We start from the raw sequence: 23910 nt of genomic DNA, 5'->3' as shown, positions 1-23910 counted from the left end.
TATTTTAAATGGGACAAAACTGCATTAAAGCTGACTTTGAAATTATTTGTCTCGTAGAGCTTTACTACTGTGTACTTTGCATCATTTTTGACTGTTTCTGACACCGGATGTAAGTGTCGAGATTTCATTGTAAGGAACTCATGGTCATAAAAAAGGGGTAGAAATGACTAATTATGGCTCCAACGTTTAATTTTTTTTTCTCACCCTAATATTCAGGAAAACTTGAATCTTGGTCTAAATATATTAAAGAGTGAGAAGCTTGGGAAAGAGTAGAATGCAAAGGTAGTGAACTTACAGACTAGTACACTTCAGCGAGAAGTGTACCTCAGTCAGCCAGTCACATGAAAGCATTTGGACATGTAAACAAGGTCAGCATGATAGTTTAAACTGAGCAACAGACTGAGGACAGGTGATTTAAATTCATTTGAACATGGCATGGTGCTGGTCTGCTTCAGAAACTGCTGATTTATTGGGATTGTATCACACAACTATCCGTAGGGTTTAAGCGACTGGTATTAAAGAGAATTCAGTGAGAAGCAGGGTTCTCTCGCTGAAAGTCTCAGAGGAGAGGTCGGACTGCTTCAAGTTGATAAGAAGGCATCAATAATTCTAGTAACCATCAGTTACAACCAAGGTATGTAGAGGAGTGTCTCTAAATGCACAAGTCCAACCTTGAAGCAGATGGGGTGCACAGGTGTGGATCTAGAGAAATTTTCCCGAACATAGCGTGGAAATCAAATGGGGTAGCAAAATCAAAGCAGTGTTTTTACACATGCTGGTGTTACATCCCTGTAATCTGCTGTCTGCATTTTTTAATTTTAATTTTTACAAATATTAATAAGCGCATGACCGGAAATACATATATGCAGTCACACTGCGTTTCATACGTCAGTCAGCAGGTGTCGCTACCCCGACTTTTAACGCCGCATAAACAAGTTAAGTTTATGAGTAGTTAGTAGTTAGATGCTACCCTTACCTCTCGAGCAACACAGCTGAACCACCATGAACAGCGAGGAGCATTTATCGGTGAGTGACATCACTCTTTAGCTCACTTGGACTGCATGCGCAGGTCCTGCGGGTCAGCGGTGGTGATTTCATCGTCCGTCCTCCATCAGACACCCAGGAAGACGGTCCTGCCCCCTCTGTCCAACAGGACCCTGTACCACCCCTCCTTCCTGCCGCTGTACAGGGCCGCAGGCCTCCCACGCCACAGTCAAGAAAACGCTCAAACAGGTGAGTCACTTTTACCTAAACCGGCTCAAGGGGAGCTTCATCCAGCTGCTCAACCTCTGAGAGGACTCCCTGATTTCTCCCCAGCTCACCCCACCACGCCCGCAGAGTTCTTCTACACTGACCCCACCATGTGCTGTGGCAGGAGGATCCCCAATAGACTCAGTGGGTTAAAGGTGAGTGAGAGACCATTTCATAATTGCACCAACAAAACACACTGTTGTGGAGAAGCTCCATTTTTCATACTCATTCATTTTCTAAGGATTAGTTCCTGCATGCCCAAATAAAGACTTGTATGGCTTTCCAGGGGCCAGAGTCCCATACAACAATACCACAGCTTAAGTATAACTAAATGCTCTGTCAGAGTCTGTCATCAAGACTTCACTCTCAGATAACTTTGAAAAATATTGTTGGTCTTTTGTAAACTACATTTTGCCTCCACCTCTGTTTACCCATCATCCTCTACTCAATGCATCCACAAACTGAAGTACCATCCTGTGGAAATTAACTTATCATATAAATCAGATTTCATAATCGCTGTGTGGTTACAGGAAAGAGTCCAGTGTGTCAGCGTTTTAATAACAGAGTGTTCATTTAGGCCACATAGAAAAATGCACACATCAAACGCTTCATGATAATTGTGTTTTCTTTTAGTTGCTCTTTGAGTCGTTCAGTCAGTTTTTGTGCTGGTGTATTGTGATGCGACTGCATGACAGGCTTCCACCATGTTTTACAAATGGCTGTAGACACTTATTGTCGTACCTCTCTCCTCGCATTATTAACAATTTGAACTGAAAGTTTCACATTGGATTCATCCCTCCATCAGTGCAGTTCTTCCGTTTTATCCGTTTCTCTTCATTATGAATGGCTTCTTGACAGCCAGCCTTCCACTTAGGCCATTTCTGATGATGCTTCAGTGAACAGTAGATGTGTGTTATGTCTTTGTTGGATGTTTATCGCCTGATTCTTAAAGACACGAGGTTCAGATATTGTTCATCTGCTGTAGATAGTTTTTTCAGGCCTGACTCTTGCTATTTCATGCTCCACTTGCTAATTTTCCTCTCTTTTAAGGACACCCTGGTGCCAAAATACTATTTGATGCCTGTCCGAGTTATCACTACTTGATTCAGTGAAAGGTGCAAAAGGAATGGGAACAAATGATGTGTTGTTATTGGAGCGACACACAGCTGTTCTTTCTTTCATCTCATTTCTCTCAGGTATTTGATTGCTTGCAGCTCAACACGCCACGACCCATCATGTCCGCCTGCCTGGCCCCACCAAACCGCCCAGACCCATTCAGATCAGGACCACACCCCACTAGAGATCTGGGTAGCCCCACTTGGAGAACACAAACCATTCACCCTCAGGTCCAGCCAAGGCAGGTTGTCCTCCAGCTTACACAGGAAGAGGACCAGGCCGTTACTAACCTGCTGAAACTGCACTACCAAATGGACGATGACTCAAACCTCAGTCATCCTTGTGCCAAGGATGGTGAGGAGGGGTACAAACCTGCTCGTGGTGCACTGATAGAGGGAACGGTTTGGTCAGATGCAGAGCTTGAAGTCGCTGACACTCTCTCGAGTCAATTAAAACTAAATTATGTTGACTTGTTGAAGGCCCAAAACCGAAATGAAACAGCAAACACTCCTCCCGGTCCTCTGCTATGCCCAAGCCCTCAAACACACCAGGAAGCTGAAGCTCCACTTGCATTAGGAAGTAGCGCCGTTCCCCTGAAGACATCCCCAGTGATCAAGACCAAAGTGAGTGTCTTTGAAGGGTTTATGGAAGCAAAGGAACAGAGGCTCTCAGATTTGGAGGGCGATGCCGTGGACATGCTCCTGAGCCTTGTGGATGTTGATATCACACAGTGACTGCTCAATATTTCTGTTCTCGGCTCTTGTGTTTGAGCATTGTATTTGCACTTTACCCAGTTTTGGATTTTGCACAGGTTCCTCTGACAGACGAGAACTTTATAATGTTCAGTAAACGTTACTGAGAAACAAAGAGCCAGTTAAAAAGACAAAAGGTTTTATTAAAATATGTCCTGAAGGAGAATCACCCTGTTGTAATTTACAACATACTATACAGACCAGACCCCATTTCCTGATGCCCTGCAGGGGGAGCTACAGCACCACTCCACAGTGGTGGACAAGCTAACAAGCTAGTCAAAAGCACAACTACTAAAAACATAAAAAACAAAGTTCAAGCACAGTTTGCACATGCTGAAAGCATAAACCCCGTACTTCACAATTGTGTACTTCTGTTTTCAATTAAAAGGCACTTCCTGATTTTATGTCTGTTTTCTGGTGAAATTTTAAAACGTTAACATCTTTCAGCTGAGATGCATTTGGGGGTTTTTTGTGTTTTTTTAAGACTCCTTCTGTTCTCTAATCCGGCCAACCAAGTGTCACATAGCACTAAAAAAAAAACAGGGCATTGTTTGTGTATTGACAACTAAACAATGTTTCCAGCCAACACCCAGCTCCTGTCTGAGCGTACGAGCGTTTGAACAATGCCACGAATGACTGGCATGTGAGTTTGGCACAGCAGTCTGTGAAGAAGTGTTGGCGTGGGGCTGCACGGAAAACAGGAAGAGGTGGATCCTTGCAGTTAGGGAGATATGTAAGCTAATCCTCTGCTGTCACATACTTTCTGTTTCTTCTGCTGAAGTAGCACATGCTGCAGCAGCTCGAGTGTGTGTCCGCCGTCTCGTCGTGGTCGCCCTTCTGCTTTTACCTTTCGTTTCCTGTTTGCTAGAAACTGGCAGCTCACGTGGCACAGTCCCTGAGTAACTGTCTTTCTCAAAAGTGTCCACGTCATTTACTGTAAACATCTACTGAAGCGTGCGGGTCTTGCTGTTTGCAACCAAAGTCGCTGCTTGCATGACTCTGTAGCGCTCCCGGAGGTTCCTCCTCCTCACGTGTTCGTTTGTGATCTCGATGACATTCGCTACGGGGAACCAGCCCTTCTGACCGTCCGACAGGCGGGTTCCTTCGTACAAGCCTATTCGGGGGGGAGGGAGAAAAAAAAAAGAGAGGGGAGGAGGGGGAGGAGAGTGGGGAGAGGACAAACAAGGGAAGGGGGAGATATTGGCGGTTTCTGCGTCATTCATGCAAGAAAGTCAAAGCAAATAAACTGCTAAAGCGAGGGTTGGAGGATGGAGGCATATAAACAAGCAGAGTCCAGGGAGGTGATACAAAGTCATGTTAGTACATGTAACTTTTTCTGTGTAACAAATGTTAATAATAATAATTAGTTTCGGTTTCAGCTGCCACAGCTTGTTTTCTAAAGATAAACGTTTCCCACCCGATGCTCTTACCCTCGTTGGTTTTGCGGATGACGTTGATGATCTCAGTGGGCTCCAGGCTGAGCTCGTCGGCTTGCTGGGCGATGTACTGCTCCACGCACTGCACCTGAGGACAGTCTGCCATCCACAGACACATATAAAATTGTAAACTTTCATAACTCGCATAACACTCGGTGTGTGTGAATTTTGTATGCGCTTGTCCTCACCCCAGTCCTCGTAAATCACTTCCTTATCATCTCTCTCTTGGTTGGCCGTGTTGGGGAAAGCTGCCATCCACCTGTCCATGTCCGACCTGTTGATGGAGACGGCCACAGTTTAGTCTCATACCAGTGACGTGTAATTCCTGATGTAACAGTAGGAAGAGTTTTCACCTCCTTCGAGGTGTGCGGAGAAGAGGAGGTCAACAGAAAACCATAGCAACCCGTTTCTAAAGCTCAACGTGTCCCACAGTCTTCTGAATCTAAAAATCCTCACATTGCATTTTGGCACATCTCTGGAAAATGTTCCCAGCATTATATTTAGGTTCATTTAAGTTTAGCAAATCACTTTTATAATGGTTTGGTCAAGAGATCTTGAGTTTCACCTTGATACGTCGCCAAAACTACCAGTTACACAAACAGGCGTGTGTTTGGACTGTGGGAGGAAGCTGGAAATACCAGAGAGAACTCAGACAGACACAAGGCGAACACGCAGGACGCCAGGGACCTTTTTACTGTGCTGTACAGCGCTAACCACTGTACTGGGTGCTCTCCAACTCTCACCCTATGACGGCTCAGACAGGCTTCAGCCTAACTGCAACCCCGAGTTGGATAAGCAGAAGTGGATACACGAATGGATCGACATTAGATGTTTTTGGCCTAAGTACTAAATTTGAAGGATTTATTCCCTGGAGTCACACATTATACTATTAGCATAGTGACCGATATTTGCATTTTACTGTGATGGTGTTAGAGGAAAACTATGTCACCTAACTCACCAACAACACATCCTCAAAATGTTTAACAGAGAAAATGTTTTGCATAGAGCATTATGGATTCTCTGGCCTCAATCACATCCTGGACATGTTTTTGATTGCTCTGGATCACCTAACACTGGGGATATTTTATAACCTGCAAAAACATCCTAACAATGTTTCCGTCAGATCATGTTGTCATCAAGTCAAAGTCAAAAAGACCATATTTATCCTCAAGGGGCAATTAAGACACATGATACCTTGCCAACCATGCATATAATAAACAAACATCACAATGAAAATTGTTTGAAATGACAAACATCCTTTTTTTCCCATGTTTAACTTCCCTGTAAGCCGGTTGTAGCAAGTCTGTCAACATCCAGGACGTCAGCTTGTATGCTCTCCAAACTGGCTCCCAGGCATGAATCAGGGGGGCAGGACTTTGCACATGCGTTTGTTGTATTTGGTTCATAATTTCACTTAATTTTTAATGTAGTGTGAATGTTTTTCTTTGTGCTCGTAAGCTTTTACTTTGAAAGTCAGAACAGCTGTTCATCCAGGGCAACATTTTCAAGGAGTGGCCAGGCAGGAGTGTAATCTAGTTACACTTTTAGGCCAGAACTGTTTCTTGGTGGATCTAATTTCTCATTTCCATCTCACGTAACCTTTGAGTAACTCGCAGTTCATCTACAATTTTTCCTTTTAGGAAATTAAATGTTTCTTTTACATGAGTCAAATTAGCCGATTCATGCTGCTTCTATGTAAAGAGCATGAACTACTTGAATTGGACTTTGACTTCATGTCTAGTTTTTCCCTTATTTTCATTCAACATACTGCAGATGTTAGAGTCAAGCACATGCTGTTCACACACACGCGCGACCACTCACTGAGAGGAAGCTTTGATGAGCCGCTCAAACAGGCGTCCCTGGTGGTTTTCCAGCAGCGTGAGATTGAAGCAGTGTTCGAAGGGGCTCCCACTGGTCCCGCTTTCCTCTATTGGCTGCACTTGCACCAGAGAGCGATGGGCATGGTCGAGCACCACAAAACGCTCCGCGCTGTTTGAGACAATGTAGACAAAAGCTGATTACAAGAAAAATATGAGAAGGAAAACGGGTCTAGCAGGAAGCAGGTATATCGCATGCTGTGTATACTCTTAACGTCTAGCACCTTTGGCACCACCTTCCCTTAAATTTTAGGGAGTTGGAGTTATTTAAACGAGTGATGACACAGATTTAACTCTTTCCCCATAAAGACGACATTCGGCGACCTCCCCTGTAATGAGCTCACTATATATCAATAAAGATGTAATAGTTTGGCAAGTATTAGAATAGTTTCTGGGCTTTTCCAAGGGTAGCTGCATAGGCAGAGACCACCCTCACAGTGTTTAATGATTAACCAAAATGTATAATTCTGAATTAGTGCATAAAGCTGAGGCTAGTAAATATCTCCAGTTTACAGATAGGCTTTGATATCCACTGACATCAAGCAAATTTATGTAGCTGTTGTCACAGAAGCAGAAAGATGCATTTATTAAGCTGTAAAGGGACTGAATGCATGATGTGTACAACATCTGAAAAATTCAGTGTACGCTTTCAATTCTAATCAGAATCTAACAGAACGAATCAATGATGCATCAAAGATGGGTCAACAAATTAAGAGCATTTTATGTTGTGTCAGTTTTGTTTTTGAACCTAACCCCTTTTTGGCAGCGATGACGAGCAGGTCGTTGAACAGGAAGAAGTAGACGGGAGTGAACTTTGCCCTCATGTTGAAGAGAGTCGCTCCTTTGGACATTTCCTGGAGCTCTCCCTTTTTCTCCAGATATCGAGTCTGGGAGATGATGGGGATGGCCTGAAGAGGACAGGTGGCATTTACGACTCTTCAAAATAAAAGAGATCACATAAGCTGAATACAAACGTCAACACTGCCGTTACCTTGAGCTTGTCAAACTCCAGTGTCTTAGAGATATGAATCAGCTCCTCCATCTGTTTCATCTTTCCCACCTCTGTGTTACACACATCAATGATCTGAAACAAAATGATGAAATCGGTTAGCAGATCCCTTTTATTTTCACACTTAAAAAAACCTCCTTTCAACCATCCTTGTATAAAACCGTGTGTCTCACTGGGAGTATCAAGTTTATTCCTCTGGCTCTTTTAATAAACCTAATCTCAGCCTGCCACTGCCCTCAATGGCACCTGTGACTCACTGAGTTGATTCAGTAGGAAATCCTTCATTCAGACAATAGCTGACATCTAATTTCCAGAAGCATACGGCACACTTTAGACTCAAATATGCCGCATTTGCAGGCGGAAGGGCGGTTGAGGAGTGAGGCGTGTTTACCTTGGACACAGAGGCCAAAGCCTTTGAGGCTGTCTGCTCCTCTTTCGTCCCCTCTTTTGTTCTCTTCAGGATGTTCTGAAACAACAAACAACAACTTTCTATTTCTGCAAACAGACAAACAACATTACCAGGAGACATTTTTCCACCAAAACACAAGCAAGGTTGTGAAACTGGGGCGAGGTGAGTCTGTGTGTTTGCTTATAGGTTAAAGGATCAGCGAAGGCTAGAGTGTGTAAGATTACGCTGGAATGAGGGCATTCCACACATCCGAACACCGTGATGAACTCATGCTATTGCCTTTCACTGACCCTCAGGAGAGACGGGTCAGCTATGCACAATGTACTGTGGCGTTTTGTTTGGCACTTAAGTAAAGCACGTAAAGTTTACAAAGGCTGTCACTCATCTGTGAGTTGCTGAGCTTTTTCCTCTCAGGAGAGAAGCAGAAGCAAATAACCAATTTGTCACTCTGTGGCCTAAACATGCACTCACCTGCCACCTAGTTAGTAAGGGCTTCACTAGTACCAGGTTTGACTCCAGTTTGCCTTCAGACCTGGCTTAGTTACTTGTGACATAGATTCAACAAGGTGCTGGAAACATTCCTCAGAGATTTTGGTCCATGTTGACATGACAGTGTCACATAGTTGCTGCAGATTTGTCTGCTGCACATCCATGATGTTAATCTCTAGGTGTCCTAACGGTGCTCTACTGGTTGACATCTGGTGACTGTGAATCCTGAAATATTTATACAACTGTGTTTATGTTGTTTTGAATGTTGCAGCAGAAATTGAGATTTATCAAGCCTGGAACATTTCTCTCATCTTCTGTTGTTTAATATTGAGCCCAGACAAATTGTAGCCTTAGTTTCCTGTTATCAGGTGACAGGAGCGGCACCTGGTGCAGTCTTCTGCTGCTTGAGCCCATCTGCTCGTTTGTTCAGACATGCTCTTCTGCATACCTTGGTTGTATTGAGATGTTATCTCAGTTATTATTTTGTGGGGAAAAAATCCCAAAAAAATCAGCAGTTTCTGACCAGGCTTGTCTGGCACCAAGAAACATGCCACGTTCAAAGTCGCTCTAATCATCTTTCTTCCCTACTTTGGTGTTCTGTTTGAACCGAGTTGTCTCCCTGTGATTGGCTGATTAGATATTTGAAGTTAAGCCCAGAAAGATGATTCTGATCATGTGGATATTTCTATAGAAACCTTTCATCACTCATCAAAGTGAATTGATCATTAATATGTATGTGTCATGAGCACTGATCAATGGCCCTGAATACTGTTGACAGAGAGTTGGGGATTGGCTGCAATTACAGAACTTATGTTAACTAACAGTGGAACAGGTGTACCTAATAAAGTGACCAGTGACATATGCTAAGGCATAGAGAGTGAAAACTGGGTGATGCTGCACACCTCAATGAGCATTTTGATGCGTGTTATTCGCTGGAACGGCAGTAGCAAGAAAGACATGAAGGGCAGCCGCTGGCACTGAGGCGACTCTTGGAGACGAGTGATTACTGCACTGAACTGCAGGTTGCTCTTCCTGTAAATACACCACAAAAGTAAAGATAAGGTAAGACTTTGTCTCCAGTTGAGACAGTTGGTACCCTGCCAGCCTGCACTACTTACAATCTTTTCTCATAGTTGCTACGGAAATTCTCAGAGGGTTTGAACCTGATTCAAGTGAAACTCTGGTTGCTTACATGAGCTCAGTGAACATCTTTTCCTGGTAGATCTGGTTGCGTACGTAGTCAATGTAGGCGGGGAAGTTGTGCTGGGCATGGTAGTTGATTATATCACAAATGTCAGAGAACACCACGTCCTGAAATATGCGGTCCTCCAAGTCTTTCAAGAATCTGTTGAGTCAGATAACAAATTTTCAGAACTTGCAGAAAACTGTGCACAAGCCTGTTGAACCATAAAGAACAAGCTTTACATTCCTGTCCCAGTTTCATCTTCAACAAGTGACCTTGCAGCACTTCACATCATAAATCACTTTGGAGTTTCTGTTTTTTCCTTATCTCCCTTCACCCTTTTTTTCCCTCACCTCTCGCTGACTTCACGGATCCTCAGGATGTTGGAGAAGAGGGTCTTCCTGTCTCTGATGATCATCGTCTCTTCCAGCTCCCGGCTCTCCATGAAATGTTCAGTCAGAACATGAAGAGATCGCAAGTAAGAGGCCTCTGATGTCAGGACCTCAAACATACTCTGTCAGGAAGAAGGTGAACAAAGCCGCACATTAAAGGAAACCAAGATGACACAAAAAGCAGGATAACTGCAGGAAATATTTATGATTTATATATGATTTTTTTTTTAAATAAGAAGAGTTACACAGGTTGTGAAGGGCTCTTGGGAGCTATTTATAAACAACTAAAATCCAAGATCATCATTTCAAACAAATGTATGGATGTGTCAGCAAACGTCTGGAAGAATACACAAACTGTCAGCCTCAGATCAGAAGAAACTGATAAGCAAGAACCACCCAGGAACCACCAAGGCTCAAGCCTGTGAGGAACTGGAAACTGCTGAACACCAGCATCCTGTCCACAGTGAAGCCAGTTTCACCATGAACTGAGAGGGTGTCGACCAAAAAATATGTTTCCGCTCCAAAATGAAATTTACAAATACATGGATAATACACGGAGACCAAGACTGAACTATTTGGCCACGATGACAAGAGGAATGTTTGGAGGAGCAAAGATGAGGAGTTTAAACCTGAGAACACTGCATCAGCTGTTGAGCATGGTAAGCATGGTGGTGGTAGCATCAAGCTCTGCGGCTGCTCTGCTGCCAGTGGTACCAGTATATTGCATAAAGTGGCTCGAATAATGGAAAAAGGGCTACCTCCAAATTCTTCAACTTCACCTCAAATCAACAGCTAGATACTTGAAACTTGGACACAGCTGGGTGCTTTAAGAGGATGATCCCAAACACACATCAGACTGGTTTTGGGATGGATAAGGCAAACAAGCATTACGCCTCTGGCATGGCCATTCTTCATGCCCCGACCTCATGTAGACTATGCTTAAAAGACGGATTTATGACACAAAGCAAGCAATTTAAATGGAGCAATTCTGCCCAGAGAAGTAATCAAATATACAGCCAGAATGATGCCAGATGCTTGATGATGGCGATCAAAAATGTCGAGTCAATGTGCAGCTTGTCATTTCACTGAATATTAGTGAGGGGTGTATTTAAGCCTGTATCAGTACTTCAAAGGTTATTTACCTTTACAAATTCTGTTACTGGCACTACAGCTTTATAACTAACTGTAAAAGCTTTTCTGATGGTCATACCGGGTGAATCAATATGATGTAATAGCAATGAGTTAGACAGTGTGGCTAAATGGATTCTAATTCATGTAAAAGCATTATATTATTAGTTGGAAAACTTGATCCTGCATCTCAGATTTCTCCTTTCAGCCTTTATTGATTTGTCTTTATGGAGCCTCTCTGCCATGCATTATCATCTCCTCTCCTCCACTCCCTCACCTCCTGGTACTTGCACTGGTCAGAGCTGAGATTCTCCAGCACCCCGCTGTCCCGCACATTTGGGAGTTCCTGCCACAGAGTGCTCTGAACCGGTGTGGGCACCGGGCTGCCCCTCGGTCCTCCATTTCCAGGGCGACGACCGAGGTGGTCCATAGCATAGTCCGCACTAGTTTTGCTGATGTTACGGCAAACTGTCTGGCGCCGGATCTCCTTTGTAATGACAGAAGCCCGGTACGTCTGATAGAGAGGTTCTGAAACAGGGAAAAGAGTCAAACACTGTCACTGTCGCTCTTTGGCGAAATGTTTCCCAGCAGCATCACTTCCTGCTGGGAGGTAAAGCCAAAACAATGTCAGAACTGCATCTTTTTCATTAAAATGCATTCGAGTGACAAATAATAAAGTAATAAATTACTTTGTACAATCAGTGATTTGTTCAGTGAGAGCAAATAAGACAGTGCTGTATATAGTACATGATCTACTGCCTCAGGTACTTTGGAATTAGGACAACATGCAATACATCTTAATGGAGTCGATGAAAATACAGATGAATATCATCAGATTCAATCACACTGACGATAATGTGCAAAGAAACTGATTAAATGGAGACAAACATTATGGCTCATAGTAAAATTCACCAAATGCGTTTCCTATTTAAGATACTAGTAATGACATAAACCTGTATCCAGTGCAAACGCTTGTCTAACTGGAACTACATATCAAAATCTGTTTTTTGTAGGGACAGAAGCATGTCTAATGAATGTCTAACAGGATTTCAGCTGCTCAACAGTTCATCAGGACTGTTTTTTAGTGGGTGAAAGGTTTTGCAGGCACATCCTGTTAGCACCTGTACTCATGTTTTACCAGCATTGGAGTTTCAGTATGTGGAGAATGTGACAAGGTGACAAGAAAGAGTTTCCTTAGTCTGACGTCATGCAGGTGGCATTTGTTTGTTGCTCCAAAACCTGCATGTGCTGTTGAGCGTTAGCGGCGCATTCACAAATGTGACACAGGCAGTGAATTCCGACTGTACACAAAGACAGCCAGGCAATGACACGATCAGAACAACTGGACTTTCCAATGTTTCCAATGTTTTTTTTAATCTTAGCTTCACTGTCTGCAAATATCCTACGAAACTACGTCCAAAATTTTTTTGTTTATTTAGCAGTTTCTGATGCAAAAAGTAAAACTAAACAGCACAGTGTTGCCCCAAATCATCATCCAGCAATCCTCTCAGGTATGATGGCAAAATCCCTGCTCAGCGCAGCCACACATGCCTGTAGGTGTGACCTGACCAATCAGCAAGTGAAATTTGCCCCTTTAGTGATGCTGGCACTTTTTCCATCTTTAGCCAATGTAGCTTGCCATCACCAGTGTGTGAATGGGGTGATGACTGGATATGTAAAGCGCTTTGGGGTCCTTAGGGACTAGTAAAGCGCTATATAAATACAGGCCATTTACCATTTTACCATTTAGCCTGTGGCGATAAGGACGAGTGGACTGTGAGCGGATTCTTGTAAATGTAAAGGCATGTTTATTAGAAGTTGAATCATTTATGGACTTGTTTTGGAAACAGGGCTACAGTTGATAGATCTGGGCTTGTTGTGGCTTGTTTGTTTTGAGTGTCAGCCTTACCATCCTGCAGACGAGTGTCGAAAATGAACCCAATCTTCCTCCTGATAGAATTCCTCCTGTCAGGGGACATGACATTGGAGAAAAGGGTTAACAACTTACAAATGCCCCCTTATTAATCTGTCAATACTCTCAATAATATAAAGGCTGGTTTAAAGGGTAATCCAGGTGAAAATCTTTATTTTTCTTATATAAAGACATTGTGTTAGCTCTTCTCTAAATGTGCTCTACCCTGTTTATCCATTTGTAGCTTGAGCCCTCCTATTGTACTTTTTAGCAGGTTTTACTCAAACAGGAGGGAAAAGCGCCTTTGTTTAGGAGCATCTTTGGAAATATACTGCATATATTTGTGTAATTTTATCTGAGGAAAATATAAAATATTTCCACACATATCCTTTTAAAATGGAAAGGTAAAGATGCTGACTCACTTTTCTCCGCTTGTGTCCTCCTTCTCTTCCTCTTTCCCTCCATTCTCCTCCCCTAGTAAAAGAAGACATGGCTGTTTTTAGTTAAACAGATATTACCTGTATGCATCATTCACAGCTCATGTCAGGCACACAGAATCCTCGTTCAGACCTTTTTTCAGTGTGAGGGACTGCGCTGAGGCAGTGCTGAGCCTCCTGGGATCTGCCTTTGGTGGTGGTGGTGGGAGTCTCTGAGGTTGGAGGGAAATGTGTGGAGGTGGAGTGTGGGCTCGCTGAGGGCTCAGTCCAGTGGTGGCGGAGCCACTGGGGGAGGAGGGTCGCAACAAGTGACCCTCCTCCGGTGTGGGCATGGGAAGAGGAATGCCGCCCCTGGGTATTGTTTGGCTACGACTGTCCTGGTTCAAAGGGATCCTCGGGGGGATAGCAGGCGGAACTTCGTCCGGGGTCACTATGGTTTCTCCCTCTTTCTGAAACTCGGACGTGGGATCTGACAGACTGTTGGTCAGTTTGGACCGACGGCCTAGTTTGCACACTTTGATTAGAGGAATATCCAGCTCCTTACACTCGACTGCGTTGTTTTTAGGAGTGGGGTAAATCATTGGAAGCGTGGCCTCGTAAATATTCTCTTCTTCATTTTGGGCGCTTGTGTGCTGAATTTGCGGTGACTGCATACGTTTTGGGGGAACGGGGGGAGACCCGGAGCGAGTGATAGCAAGCGAGGCAAGAATGAAGTGAGGACCCGGGTCCGAACGCCTCCTCTGATTGTCTGCAATCAAAACACTCAACGACTCGTGGAACTTTGCTTTTTGTTTTTTCAACGCCTCATCCTCCTCAATCGCAAAAGTGTCCTCTGTGTGCTCTGCCTCACTGTCCCCTTCATCCACAAACTCTACTTCCTCATCTTCCCAGTCTTCCTCATCCTCCTCTCCACCCTCCTCCCCAACATCTTCCACGTTCACGGGCACCCATATTAGTTTCATGCCAGGCCGCTGGAGGTGGCAGATGCAGCTGCAGTTCGGGGCGCAGCACGGGCTGACAGGCGTGTGATGACTGTGCTCCGCCTCCACTTTATCTCCTCCAGTAAGCTCAACCTCAACCTCCTTTCCATCAGGCTCTGCGTAAAACATAAGAAACACATGAATTGTTTTGAAATGTTTTCAAAAGGGGAAGAAAGTAAAATCATAGTGAACTTCTCTAATATTTAGTTTCTTCCTTATTTTGCAATTTAAAAAACAAAACAAACGCACAAAAAAACTGAGCTAATGAGTGGGAATGGCTGCTTTCTGCCCACTTCCTGTGTCCTCAGACAGAAAGGTACACTTTCATTAAGAGCTTTGCTTCCCCCCCCCCCATATCTTCTCTTCCCATAAATGCTTCACATGCACATGCTGCACCGTTGAGTCAGCACGCGTCTTCAAATATTCATGGAAACATTTGGAGGATCGCATGGGGGAAAATTCAATACCGACAAAAGGAAATGGAGGAGGTGGAGGAAAGAGAGTGGTGAACTGGAAAGATGGTTAAAGGGGTCAGCAAGTAAGCATCTAAAAAAGCTGGGAAATAAAGGACAGTTTTGGTAACTTTCCAGTTAAACCATTAAGGACACTGACGCACTTTGCCATGCTGGTGACATCAGCGATGGTGGTGTTGGACCACCTTTATTTCCTGAGAGTTAAACGAGTGGAATCTCCCCAAAACTATCAGATGCACCGACACAGATACTGATTCAGCTCAATACACTGCACAACAGCCGTCCACAAAAGAAAAGATTCACTTACTGCACATTTGATTTGTAACTGGTTATTGGCCACTAGCACATAATCGAGGCACCGGTTGCAAGTTATATTAAATTTCACCAATCACCATTTTTTAAATCATTTTTACACTAGCAAATCACTAGCAAGACAATAAATATACAAACAATTTAAAATGAGCTTATTATCTCTAAACATTTCTTTAACATCTACTCTTCTTCAACTTAAACTCATTTTAATTTTTTTTATTACTGTTGAAGTATCTCACAGTAGAAGATCCTCACTATGTGCCTGTGACATTTCTATTTTAACTTTTAATTTATTGTATACTGTGATATTTTTAGATTTTGCCCTGGTGCTGCAACAGAATCATTTCGCTTTAGATCCATTTTATTTAATCTTTTAAAATGAATGAAATCCCTGTTTTGGGGTTCTTTTGTTTGTTTGTTTTTACTAATGCTGACAATAAAAGATAAAACTTGTGGTTGTTGGGGTGTGCCGGAATAAATTCTGACCCTCCCCTGCCCTAACAGGAATATTTATTTTTAAACTTGACTGCACGCTTTAGCTATATTCACTCAAAGACTCAGTGAGGTCATGTTTAAATGTTTTCTGTTTGAACAAGGAAGCAAAACAAGGGAAGTGATATTGTATGTTGGAATGGAAAATTCAAATCTCACATCAGTACCAATGCAACTTAATTTCTTTGGGTTTCACCATGATACACCAAAGAAAAGTGTCGCTGCAGCTTAAACAAAGAGATAGAGATGGAAGAGATCCCTCTAAGATCCCTCTGTCTTTTCCAACAAAAAGTAAACACAGCACACCTAACTTTTTGCTTTGCACACACACACACACACACACACACACGATCAGCTGACTGACTTCTTTTATGGGACAGACCATTCAAACACAACCACACCTCAGAGCTCACTGATTACGCTGCACATTTGACGTTACACATTTAACACTCATATGCCAAGGTCTTTAAATGCACGCACACACACACACACACACACACACACAATTTTTGCATCAGACAAAATGTCTAATAATTCATGTGTGATCTTATGCTACACTAAGTCTGTGAAACTAGCCTAATTATGCTAACTGTGTGTGTGAAGGGACATAAAGACAGGAAATCATAACATCACAAGATAAAACAATTACTGCTGTCATCTGATCTTTGACCAGCTGTTGCAAGAGATTTTTTAAATTGGAGGTAAAGGTTTAAACACGTTTAGTTTCTAGTAAATCAGGTGACACTTGCTTTTGGTGTGAAACTGCATTAAGAATGCGTTTCTGCTTCTTTGTAAACACTAACCTTACTTCACTCTGACCATCTTTATATCTGTGACAAAACCTGCAGTTAAACTCCAATCAACGCAAATTAAAATAATAAATTAAACTCAAGATAGAGGTATTTCTCCCATATACTTCTCCCAAAGCTTTACCTGATCGGCCTCCTTCCACGCTGCTTCTGTCCCCCTCCTCTCCTCCTTCAAGCTCCTTCTGTTTCTTCGCCAAGCGGCTCCTCTTCTTAGGGAGCGGCGGCGCTGCCTGCTCTGCCTCCTTCTGAAGCTGCAGTCTCACCCGGGGTTTGGGCTTTATCGTAGGAGGCCTCTTGGACTGTCTAACTGGCTTGACTTCTGCAGTACCATTGGTGGCCGGTTCCAACCTTTCAGTGGACTCCTGCTTGCTGAACTGGTTCACAATCCTCTTGACCTTCCCTCCAGAGCGTCTGACATTGCTGTCCCTCTCTCCAAGAGTAGGGGAACTGCATTGTGGTTTTGGAGGAATCTCCGGCCTTGGCTTGGCCTCGGGTTTGAAGGGTGAAGTGGATGTCGGCGGTTCCTGGACGGACATGGTGGCAGGAAGGACGTCGTCTCTTCTGATGTGCTTCACTCCCTGCCCTGACCTATCAAAGGCCAGGCTTTTGTGAATGTTAATGTGAGCGTGTCATCATCTCCTGAGGAGTAAAAAGAAATAAATGTTTACAGAGAGGAAATCGATGTTACGTAACTCGGTATGTGAATACCAGCGCTGAGTAGGACTTTGAGTTCTTATGTAGAAACCCCCCCTCTGCAAGGCCACAGAGGAGAATGAACTTTACACTGTAATAAGCTCATTAGTTTCCAACAACTGTATGGTGACGGTAGAGAGTGTTTTAGCTGCTCCTAAAGAAACATCCTGCACTGCACAGTGTTTATTCGCTGTTTTAATGGCTTCAGAACAGGGATACTGGGCATACCTGATGGCAGTAGCAGCTACGCAAGGCCTTTTCCTATAAATAGAAGAGCTTCTGTGCAGAGGAGCAGTGCAGATGCAGAAATACAAAAAGCATTTCTTCTTTTGTGTGCTGTATCTGTGTAACGAGCCCCCAAGGTCATGTGATCAAGTTACACCAGTTCAGTTTGATTAATAGTTAATATTAATGCATCAACAACCACTCGACCGTCTCCCGTGTTGACATGTCAGCTTAAAAGCCTCACACACATCTGTGTTCAGAGAATGAGCACATCCTCGACAGTTGTGTTTTCCTCCCTTCACAAATATCACCATGACTCGTGTATTACTCAACTTTAAAAAAGTTAATTAGGGATGTTAACTGGAGTACTTTACAGTTGTGAAAACGTTGGTCTCTCACACATACACCCTGACGTCACGCCTGCAGTAAATCTGCAGGGACCTAATCTTTTAATCTAGAGGGAACTCGGGGAAGTTTCCATATTCAAAGCACTCTGGTCATTCAAATGAAGCGAATAAACCAGAGCTTTTTTAAAAAGTGTCTATAAAAAGAAACGTGATGACAGCAATGTGGTAGTCCCTTTCCATTCTGGGTGACCAAATGTCCACGCTGCAGATTCCTCTCACCATATGTTTTTTTTTTTTAATGTGCCCGTTTGTGTGCGCGACAACTGATGCAATAGCAAATCAAAGCAGGCTTAGTCATGCACTGAGTCATGAAGAAAAGAGAACAGAGATCCTGAAAAACATGTTATTTCTGCACTGCTTTGTATATCGTTTTGGTGAATAAATTGAGCGTGTAGCTGCAAGCATTCTGATTTTCTAGACAGTTTTAACTCTGCGATTACACTTTTGATTAGCTGGTTAATCTCTCGAGCATTTAAAATGCTGACAAATCCATGTCTATGTGGTGCTGTAAGCAGGAGCGTCTCTTAAATGACTCATAGATGAGCAAATATGGATTACTTGTTAAGTTTTAACAAGATTTATGGAAGCCAAAAGAGTAACTGATCATAAGTCACCTTAAGCACAGCTGATCACGATTCACTTTTCGCATTAGCAGATTATTAAAGCACCAGTCCACCAAGTTTACAAGTGGAAAGAGACACAACCTTTAGCTGGGGTTACCGAGGAGCAGCTTTCCAGGAGCAGCTTAGGCTTGAAGACTGTACTGCACAGTGAGGGTCTTATCAAAGAGATTCAATTACTATAATTACTATACTAATTATTGGAGTGCTCCTTGTTGTGATGATCTGCAGCCCTGTGCCAAACTGAGCATCAGAATGAGGAAGAAAGGCGATCTAAGTGGCTATGAATGTAGCATGGTTATTGGTGCCAGACTGGCTGGTCTGAATATTTCAGAAACTGCTGATCTACTCTTTCCACACAGACATCTCTAGGGTTTACAGAGAACGTCAGAAAAAACAGAAAATATTCAGCGGCAGTGCTCTGAGTGAAAATGTCTCATTGATGTCAGAGGAGAATGCCCAGGCTGCTTCGACCTGATAGGCAACAACAAGCACTCGTTACACACCAAGGTATGCAGAAGAGCCACTTTGAATGCTCAACACATAAAACCTTGAAGCAGCAGCAGAAAACCACATTGGGTCCTATCAGCTAAGAACAGAAAGCTGAGGCTACGGTTCACACAGGCTTACCAAATTTGGAAAGTAGAAGATTAGAAGTTTGCTGTCTGGTCTCATGACTCTTGATTTCTGGTTTGACATTTGGCTCTCAAAGTCAGAATTTGGTGTAAACTACACGAAAGAATGGATCCATCCTGTCTCATCAACAGTTAAGGATGCTGGTGGGTTAATGGTGTGAAGCTATTTTCTTATCACACTTTGCCTCTTAGTACCAACTGAACATCGTTTAAACACCACAGCCTCCCTGAGGATTGTTGCTGACCATGTCCTTTATAACCACAGTGTGCCGCTGATAGCTGTTTCCAGCAGGATAACACACCTCGGCCTCTCTGAAATCTCAAAAGTCTGAGCAATGTTTCCCCACATTAAAATATTTGTATATTTTATGTGTATATATGTATATTAAGGATTGTACATACATGTAAAACATATTTTACTGTAAAAACTGTTGTTGGAACCATACTGAATTTAACCAGACAAACATAAAGAGAGAGAGAGTGTGTGTATAGTTTGCAAACAGCCATTATAATTCATCGGACAATGAGAATAGGACAAATCAACAATTGACAATGACTAATTAATATTGTGCTGAACACAGTCTGATTGAGTAAGCTACATCAGTGTCAACTGTTTACTATCATAGCCAAGTGGCTAGCAAACGTACACAGAAGTTTTCACTATCCCTACTAATTAATGTTATCTTGTTGTATCTCTGTTGAGGTCAGTGCTATCCTCTATGCTGTTGCATGCTGGGGCAGCAGGTTGAGGGTCACAGATGCCAACAGACTAAATGAACTGATCCACAAGGCCAGTAATGTTGTGGGGATGGAGCTGGACTCTGTTAGGGTGGTGTCAGAGAGGTAGATGTTTTCCAAGATAAGGACAATCATGGATCATACCTCCCACCCACTCCATGACGTACTGGCTAGTCACAGGAGCACGTTCAGTGAGAGACTGAGATTACCAAAAAGCACCACTGACCGACACAGGAAATCATTCCTGCCCGTTGCCATCTCCCTGTACAACTCCTCCATCTAACACACTGTGAACACTGCTGTAGTGGCAATTCCTTTGTTTGACAAACCAAACATCCCACAATTAAACGTCCACAAGCCACAGCTGCACTGAGATAATATTTTGTATGCAGGCAAAAGGAGTCCACTGTCCAAACTTGAAGGTTGCGTTTTTATGGTTCATTCATCCAGTTTGGCAAACAATAACAAGATCCATTTTTTGTTCCTTCCTGCTGCTTCTCCTGCTCTGGCATGCTGGTCCTATACCAGTCTCTTTATTTATAGAAACAAAATGGTCCTACAGCTCTTACTGACTAATTTAACAAGGTAAACACCAAACAAACAAAACATTGAAACAAATATTAACCTACAAATAAACGTGTTAATAAACCCCAAAATATAAGTGAACTAACAACAAACTTTAATTTCAAAATAATAAAAATAAAGAACAAATAGCTCCAACAACTGCAATAGTTAGACCCTTTTTACACACTCTCTTTTCCACTCTGTAATATTCGTGTCAATTTTCTTGATATTTATTTATAACCACCTCTGTTAATTCTTGATATTTATAACTGAGTGATCTGTATATATTAGTGCTATTTCTTAAATGTGTAAAATCTGTAATATTGTTTGGTGTTTAGTCTGTTACTGTTACTATTTTTAAAATTTCTTCTTGGAGCAACTGTAACCCACATAATTTCCTTAGGGATTAATAAAGTATTCTGATTCTGATTGTTTCAGGATGACCTGCCATTATCCAATCACACATCTCCTTACCTGCATCTTCTTTTCTCTTTTTTCTAAACTGAGCACCTGATGGATTTGAACTTTTCTTGTCCATCTTCCATTGGTTTTAATTTTATACTCCAGTATGAACACCCATCCCTCAACCCGAGGATCACCACAACATAACCTAATAGACCTACACCTTACACACCCTCCCCTTTCGACGGGTTGTGTGTGAGACTTTAAATCATCAAACTGTAAATTATACATTTTAAATTGTTATTGATCCCTTTACCCCTACGCCTAAAGTGTATATTTATTTTCTTACTCTTCTTATAGTTATTGTTTGTTAACTTGCACTGCTGTAACTGGAGCCTCGTCGCCTCGTCTCTCTATATACTGGACTGTATGTAGCGCAGATGACAATAAAGTTTACTTTGGGGAGGGCGCCCTCCCCGCAAATGGGCAGCAGAAAACCGCTGCCATCTCCAAAATGCGCTGGCTGATGTTGGGGCAGCTCGAGTACGAGCAACTTCTTTTGGAGATGCCTGTGGTACTGCCCCCACCACGCAACCGCCCATGTCGGCCCGATCAAAAACCGCTATTGACGACAGTTTTATAAAAGATTGAAGGCTTGGTGTAAGAAATACATAAGCTGTTCTGTCTCAGGGAAACCACATTTTAAAGATATTTGTCATCTTTATTATACTTACACATGCAAACAGACAAGTCACTGTGACCATAATAGCTCCTTGACTCAGAATCTGACTAAAGTCAACCGCACACAAACACCAGTAGACAATTGTTACTGAAAGAGTGCACCAGCTAGTCAGACAGGTTTGGAGGGCATGTACACGATGCAAAGCTTTAAACAAGGAGACAGAAAAGCAAGAGTCTCACATTTCAACAAAGTAAATCAAACAGCGCTACACCACAATCACCCCCCTAACCCCATCCTTGTCTTATGTTTCTGTGTCACGTTATGTGTTTTTTGTTTTTTTGAGTTTTTAAGTACTTTACAGTTCTTAGAAATATGTTGAGGTATAATTCAGAATTAGAAGCATTAACCCATCAGGAGCTGTAGCAGTGTGTGTGTGTGTAGAAGCAGGTCTTTCCACATCTCACTCCAGTTATCATCACCGTCCACAGGAGTAACTTATAAACCTTTAACAGGAGGGTGTGTTTGCTCACAAAGAACTTGTGTAGACGTTTAAAAAAACACCACTCTAATGCACTTGCAGATAAAACAACACACTTTAAGGTCACGTTCCAGACATTTCTTTCTTTCAAGCAGTGGCCAACAGATTTCATCTCTTTTGTGTACATTTCTGTTGACCTGTTTAGCTCAATAGCTGCATGCTCCAGTCTGCTGGACCATACAGATGCTCAGGCTGGGTCAGTGGGCCACTCATTCATTTCACTCAGTGTATTTATCCTGTAAATCCAATACATATCAGATATAGTGTCATCCCTTAAATCAATCCAGCTTGAGAACAATACTTAAGTGCCTTTAGAGAGGACGTCCATTAGCAGTGTTTTGTGTGTGTGTGTGTGTGTGTGTGTGTGTGTGTGTGTGTCTGTCCACATTATGCCATCTGGTCTGAAGCCTAATGGATTGAGTGTGTATATAAATTGGGTATGGGGGCTTTAAGAGAGTCTCTCTACCTCAGCAGCATCAATACTTGTGATGTGGATGGAAGCTCCACGTTGGCCAGGAAGAGGAGACAGGAAAAGGTGTGCCAGAAAGGAAAACATACACACACAAACAGCGCGGTGGGCTCTCATGGAGATCGAAAGAAACAGAGTTGGTTGATATGAGGAGAGAGCATACTACCATGAGGTTATGAATAGGCTATATAAAAATGCCCACATTAAGACCCGCCAGATGTGGATGATCCTACAAAGAAGCACGATTTTACTGTGAAAAACAATCTTCTTATGTAGTGAATACAAAACAATCACTGTTTATAGACTAGAGCACTTAATGGACTTATGAGTCCATAACAGTCTCTGAAATATAATCTGAAAAGATAGCATAAAACCACAGAAAACTCTGCGCTAATACAGTCTTTAAAATAACCACTGTTAAGTTTAACACTGTCACTGTATCCCAACATATTCCACAGAAGGAACAGGTGCTCGCGGAATCCAGCAAAGTGCACCTGTTAAAATGCCAAATATAGACAAAATCTCCATATAAAATATAATTACACAGACAGAAACTCACCAGTGTTGTTGAAGACGGGTCTGAATGTTTCTCCTCAGTCATTCGGCTTTAGTGCTCGAAGTCCAACATACTCTGCTTATGTTTTGTAAGAAAATCGAAAGCTTCGGGATTGAAAACCTGTCCACAGCTCACCTACATCAATGAACTTTAAACTGGGCTCGCGCACGAGAAGAAATAAATCGGTAGTTAGACAGGCTGTTAGCAACAAATATCCAATAAAAACAAAACCAGTTCAGTTCATTGTTGACAGGCTTGCTGCCTGAGCACCCATCACCCCTCTCTTGTTGTCTCGCCTTTGTTACCAGCAGAATATGAGAGGTAAAGAAGGAGTGCAGCTGCCCCCGAGAGCTACTGCTGCCAAGCTAACAGCAGATAACTGCAGCTTCCGGTACTGTTTTTCAAAATAAAACTACGGCTTAAAAACGTAAGGTGGGGGATGACTACAAAATCAGCAACTGTGCGAATTAATATAGTGTGTATATGATGTATATATTGGGTATATACAGTCTTGGTTCAAAAAAAATTTTTTAGTTTGAAATTGTAACATTGCCAGCACAACTGTTGAAGCGGTTTAGCCTTTACTAATGGAAATATGACTGAAAATATAATTAGATACTATGTCACACAACATGCCCTTAACCTTAGCTAAAACTCTGTGTTTCGTGTTTGGACTTGGATTGGGATTAGTTGTTATCGGACTCTTACTGTGAAAATATTTAGTGGACGTTTATTGAAACTTTGCGCATATTTGGTCTTCCAAAATAAATAAGGCAAATGTTTTACTTCTGATTTATTTACGCGTGATAGTGTTGGTGTAAAACCAGCACAGGTGTCAAGAAAGCAGGTGCACCTGAACTTTTTTTTGGTCTCCTACCCCCACCTAGTGTCTGTTTTTTGAACTGCAATGAACCGTCCATTATT

At 42.5% G+C, this 23910-nt stretch overlaps 3 protein-coding genes across 3 annotated transcripts in view; 2 read left to right on the top strand and 1 right to left on the bottom strand.

The window, feature by feature from the left end:
- The window catches only part of LOC102201106 (uncharacterized), a 5939-nt gene extending 5008 nt beyond the window's left edge, over positions 1-931 (top strand). The window contains exon 12 of the mRNA XM_005751553.1: positions 893-931. Coding sequence (XP_005751610.1) covers positions 893-931 — 39 coding nt within the window. The remainder of the gene's footprint in view (positions 1-892) is intronic.
- A 34-nt stretch (positions 932-965) lies between these two features.
- Positions 966-3101, top strand: LOC102200814 (uncharacterized). Its single transcript, XM_005751552.1, has 4 exons — positions 966-1026; positions 1116-1233; positions 1318-1406; positions 2448-3101. The coding sequence occupies exons 1-4, from the start codon at positions 1003-1005 to the stop codon at positions 3099-3101; spliced, it is 885 nt and encodes a 294-aa protein (XP_005751609.1). The 5' UTR covers positions 966-1002.
- A 140-nt stretch (positions 3102-3241) lies between these two features.
- arhgef15b (Rho guanine nucleotide exchange factor 15b) lies at positions 3242-23362 on the bottom strand. The gene is made up of 16 exons (XM_005751551.1): positions 22990-23362; positions 16582-17096; positions 13525-14487; positions 13377-13428; positions 12952-13007; positions 11320-11570; positions 9876-10036; positions 9532-9684; positions 9242-9371; positions 7833-7907; positions 7424-7516; positions 7186-7340; positions 6377-6544; positions 4744-4829; positions 4550-4654; positions 3242-4233 (listed from the first exon to the last, which is right to left on the bottom strand). Exons 2-16 carry the CDS (start codon positions 16991-16993, stop codon positions 4064-4066), a joined length of 3030 nt encoding a protein of 1009 aa, XP_005751608.1. The 5' UTR covers positions 16994-17096; positions 22990-23362; the 3' UTR covers positions 3242-4063.
- Positions 23363-23910: the final 548 nt, after the last annotated feature.

Source organism: Pundamilia nyererei, unplaced genomic scaffold (genome assembly GCF_000239375.1).
Source record: "Pundamilia nyererei isolate P.nyererei 1_Seehausen unplaced genomic scaffold, PunNye1.0 scaffold00315, whole genome shotgun sequence".
Taxonomy (NCBI): Eukaryota; Metazoa; Chordata; class Actinopteri; order Cichliformes; family Cichlidae; genus Pundamilia; species Pundamilia nyererei.
The sequence above is the reverse complement of the archived record's forward strand: the minus strand, read 5'-3'. Positions and strand labels throughout refer to the sequence as shown.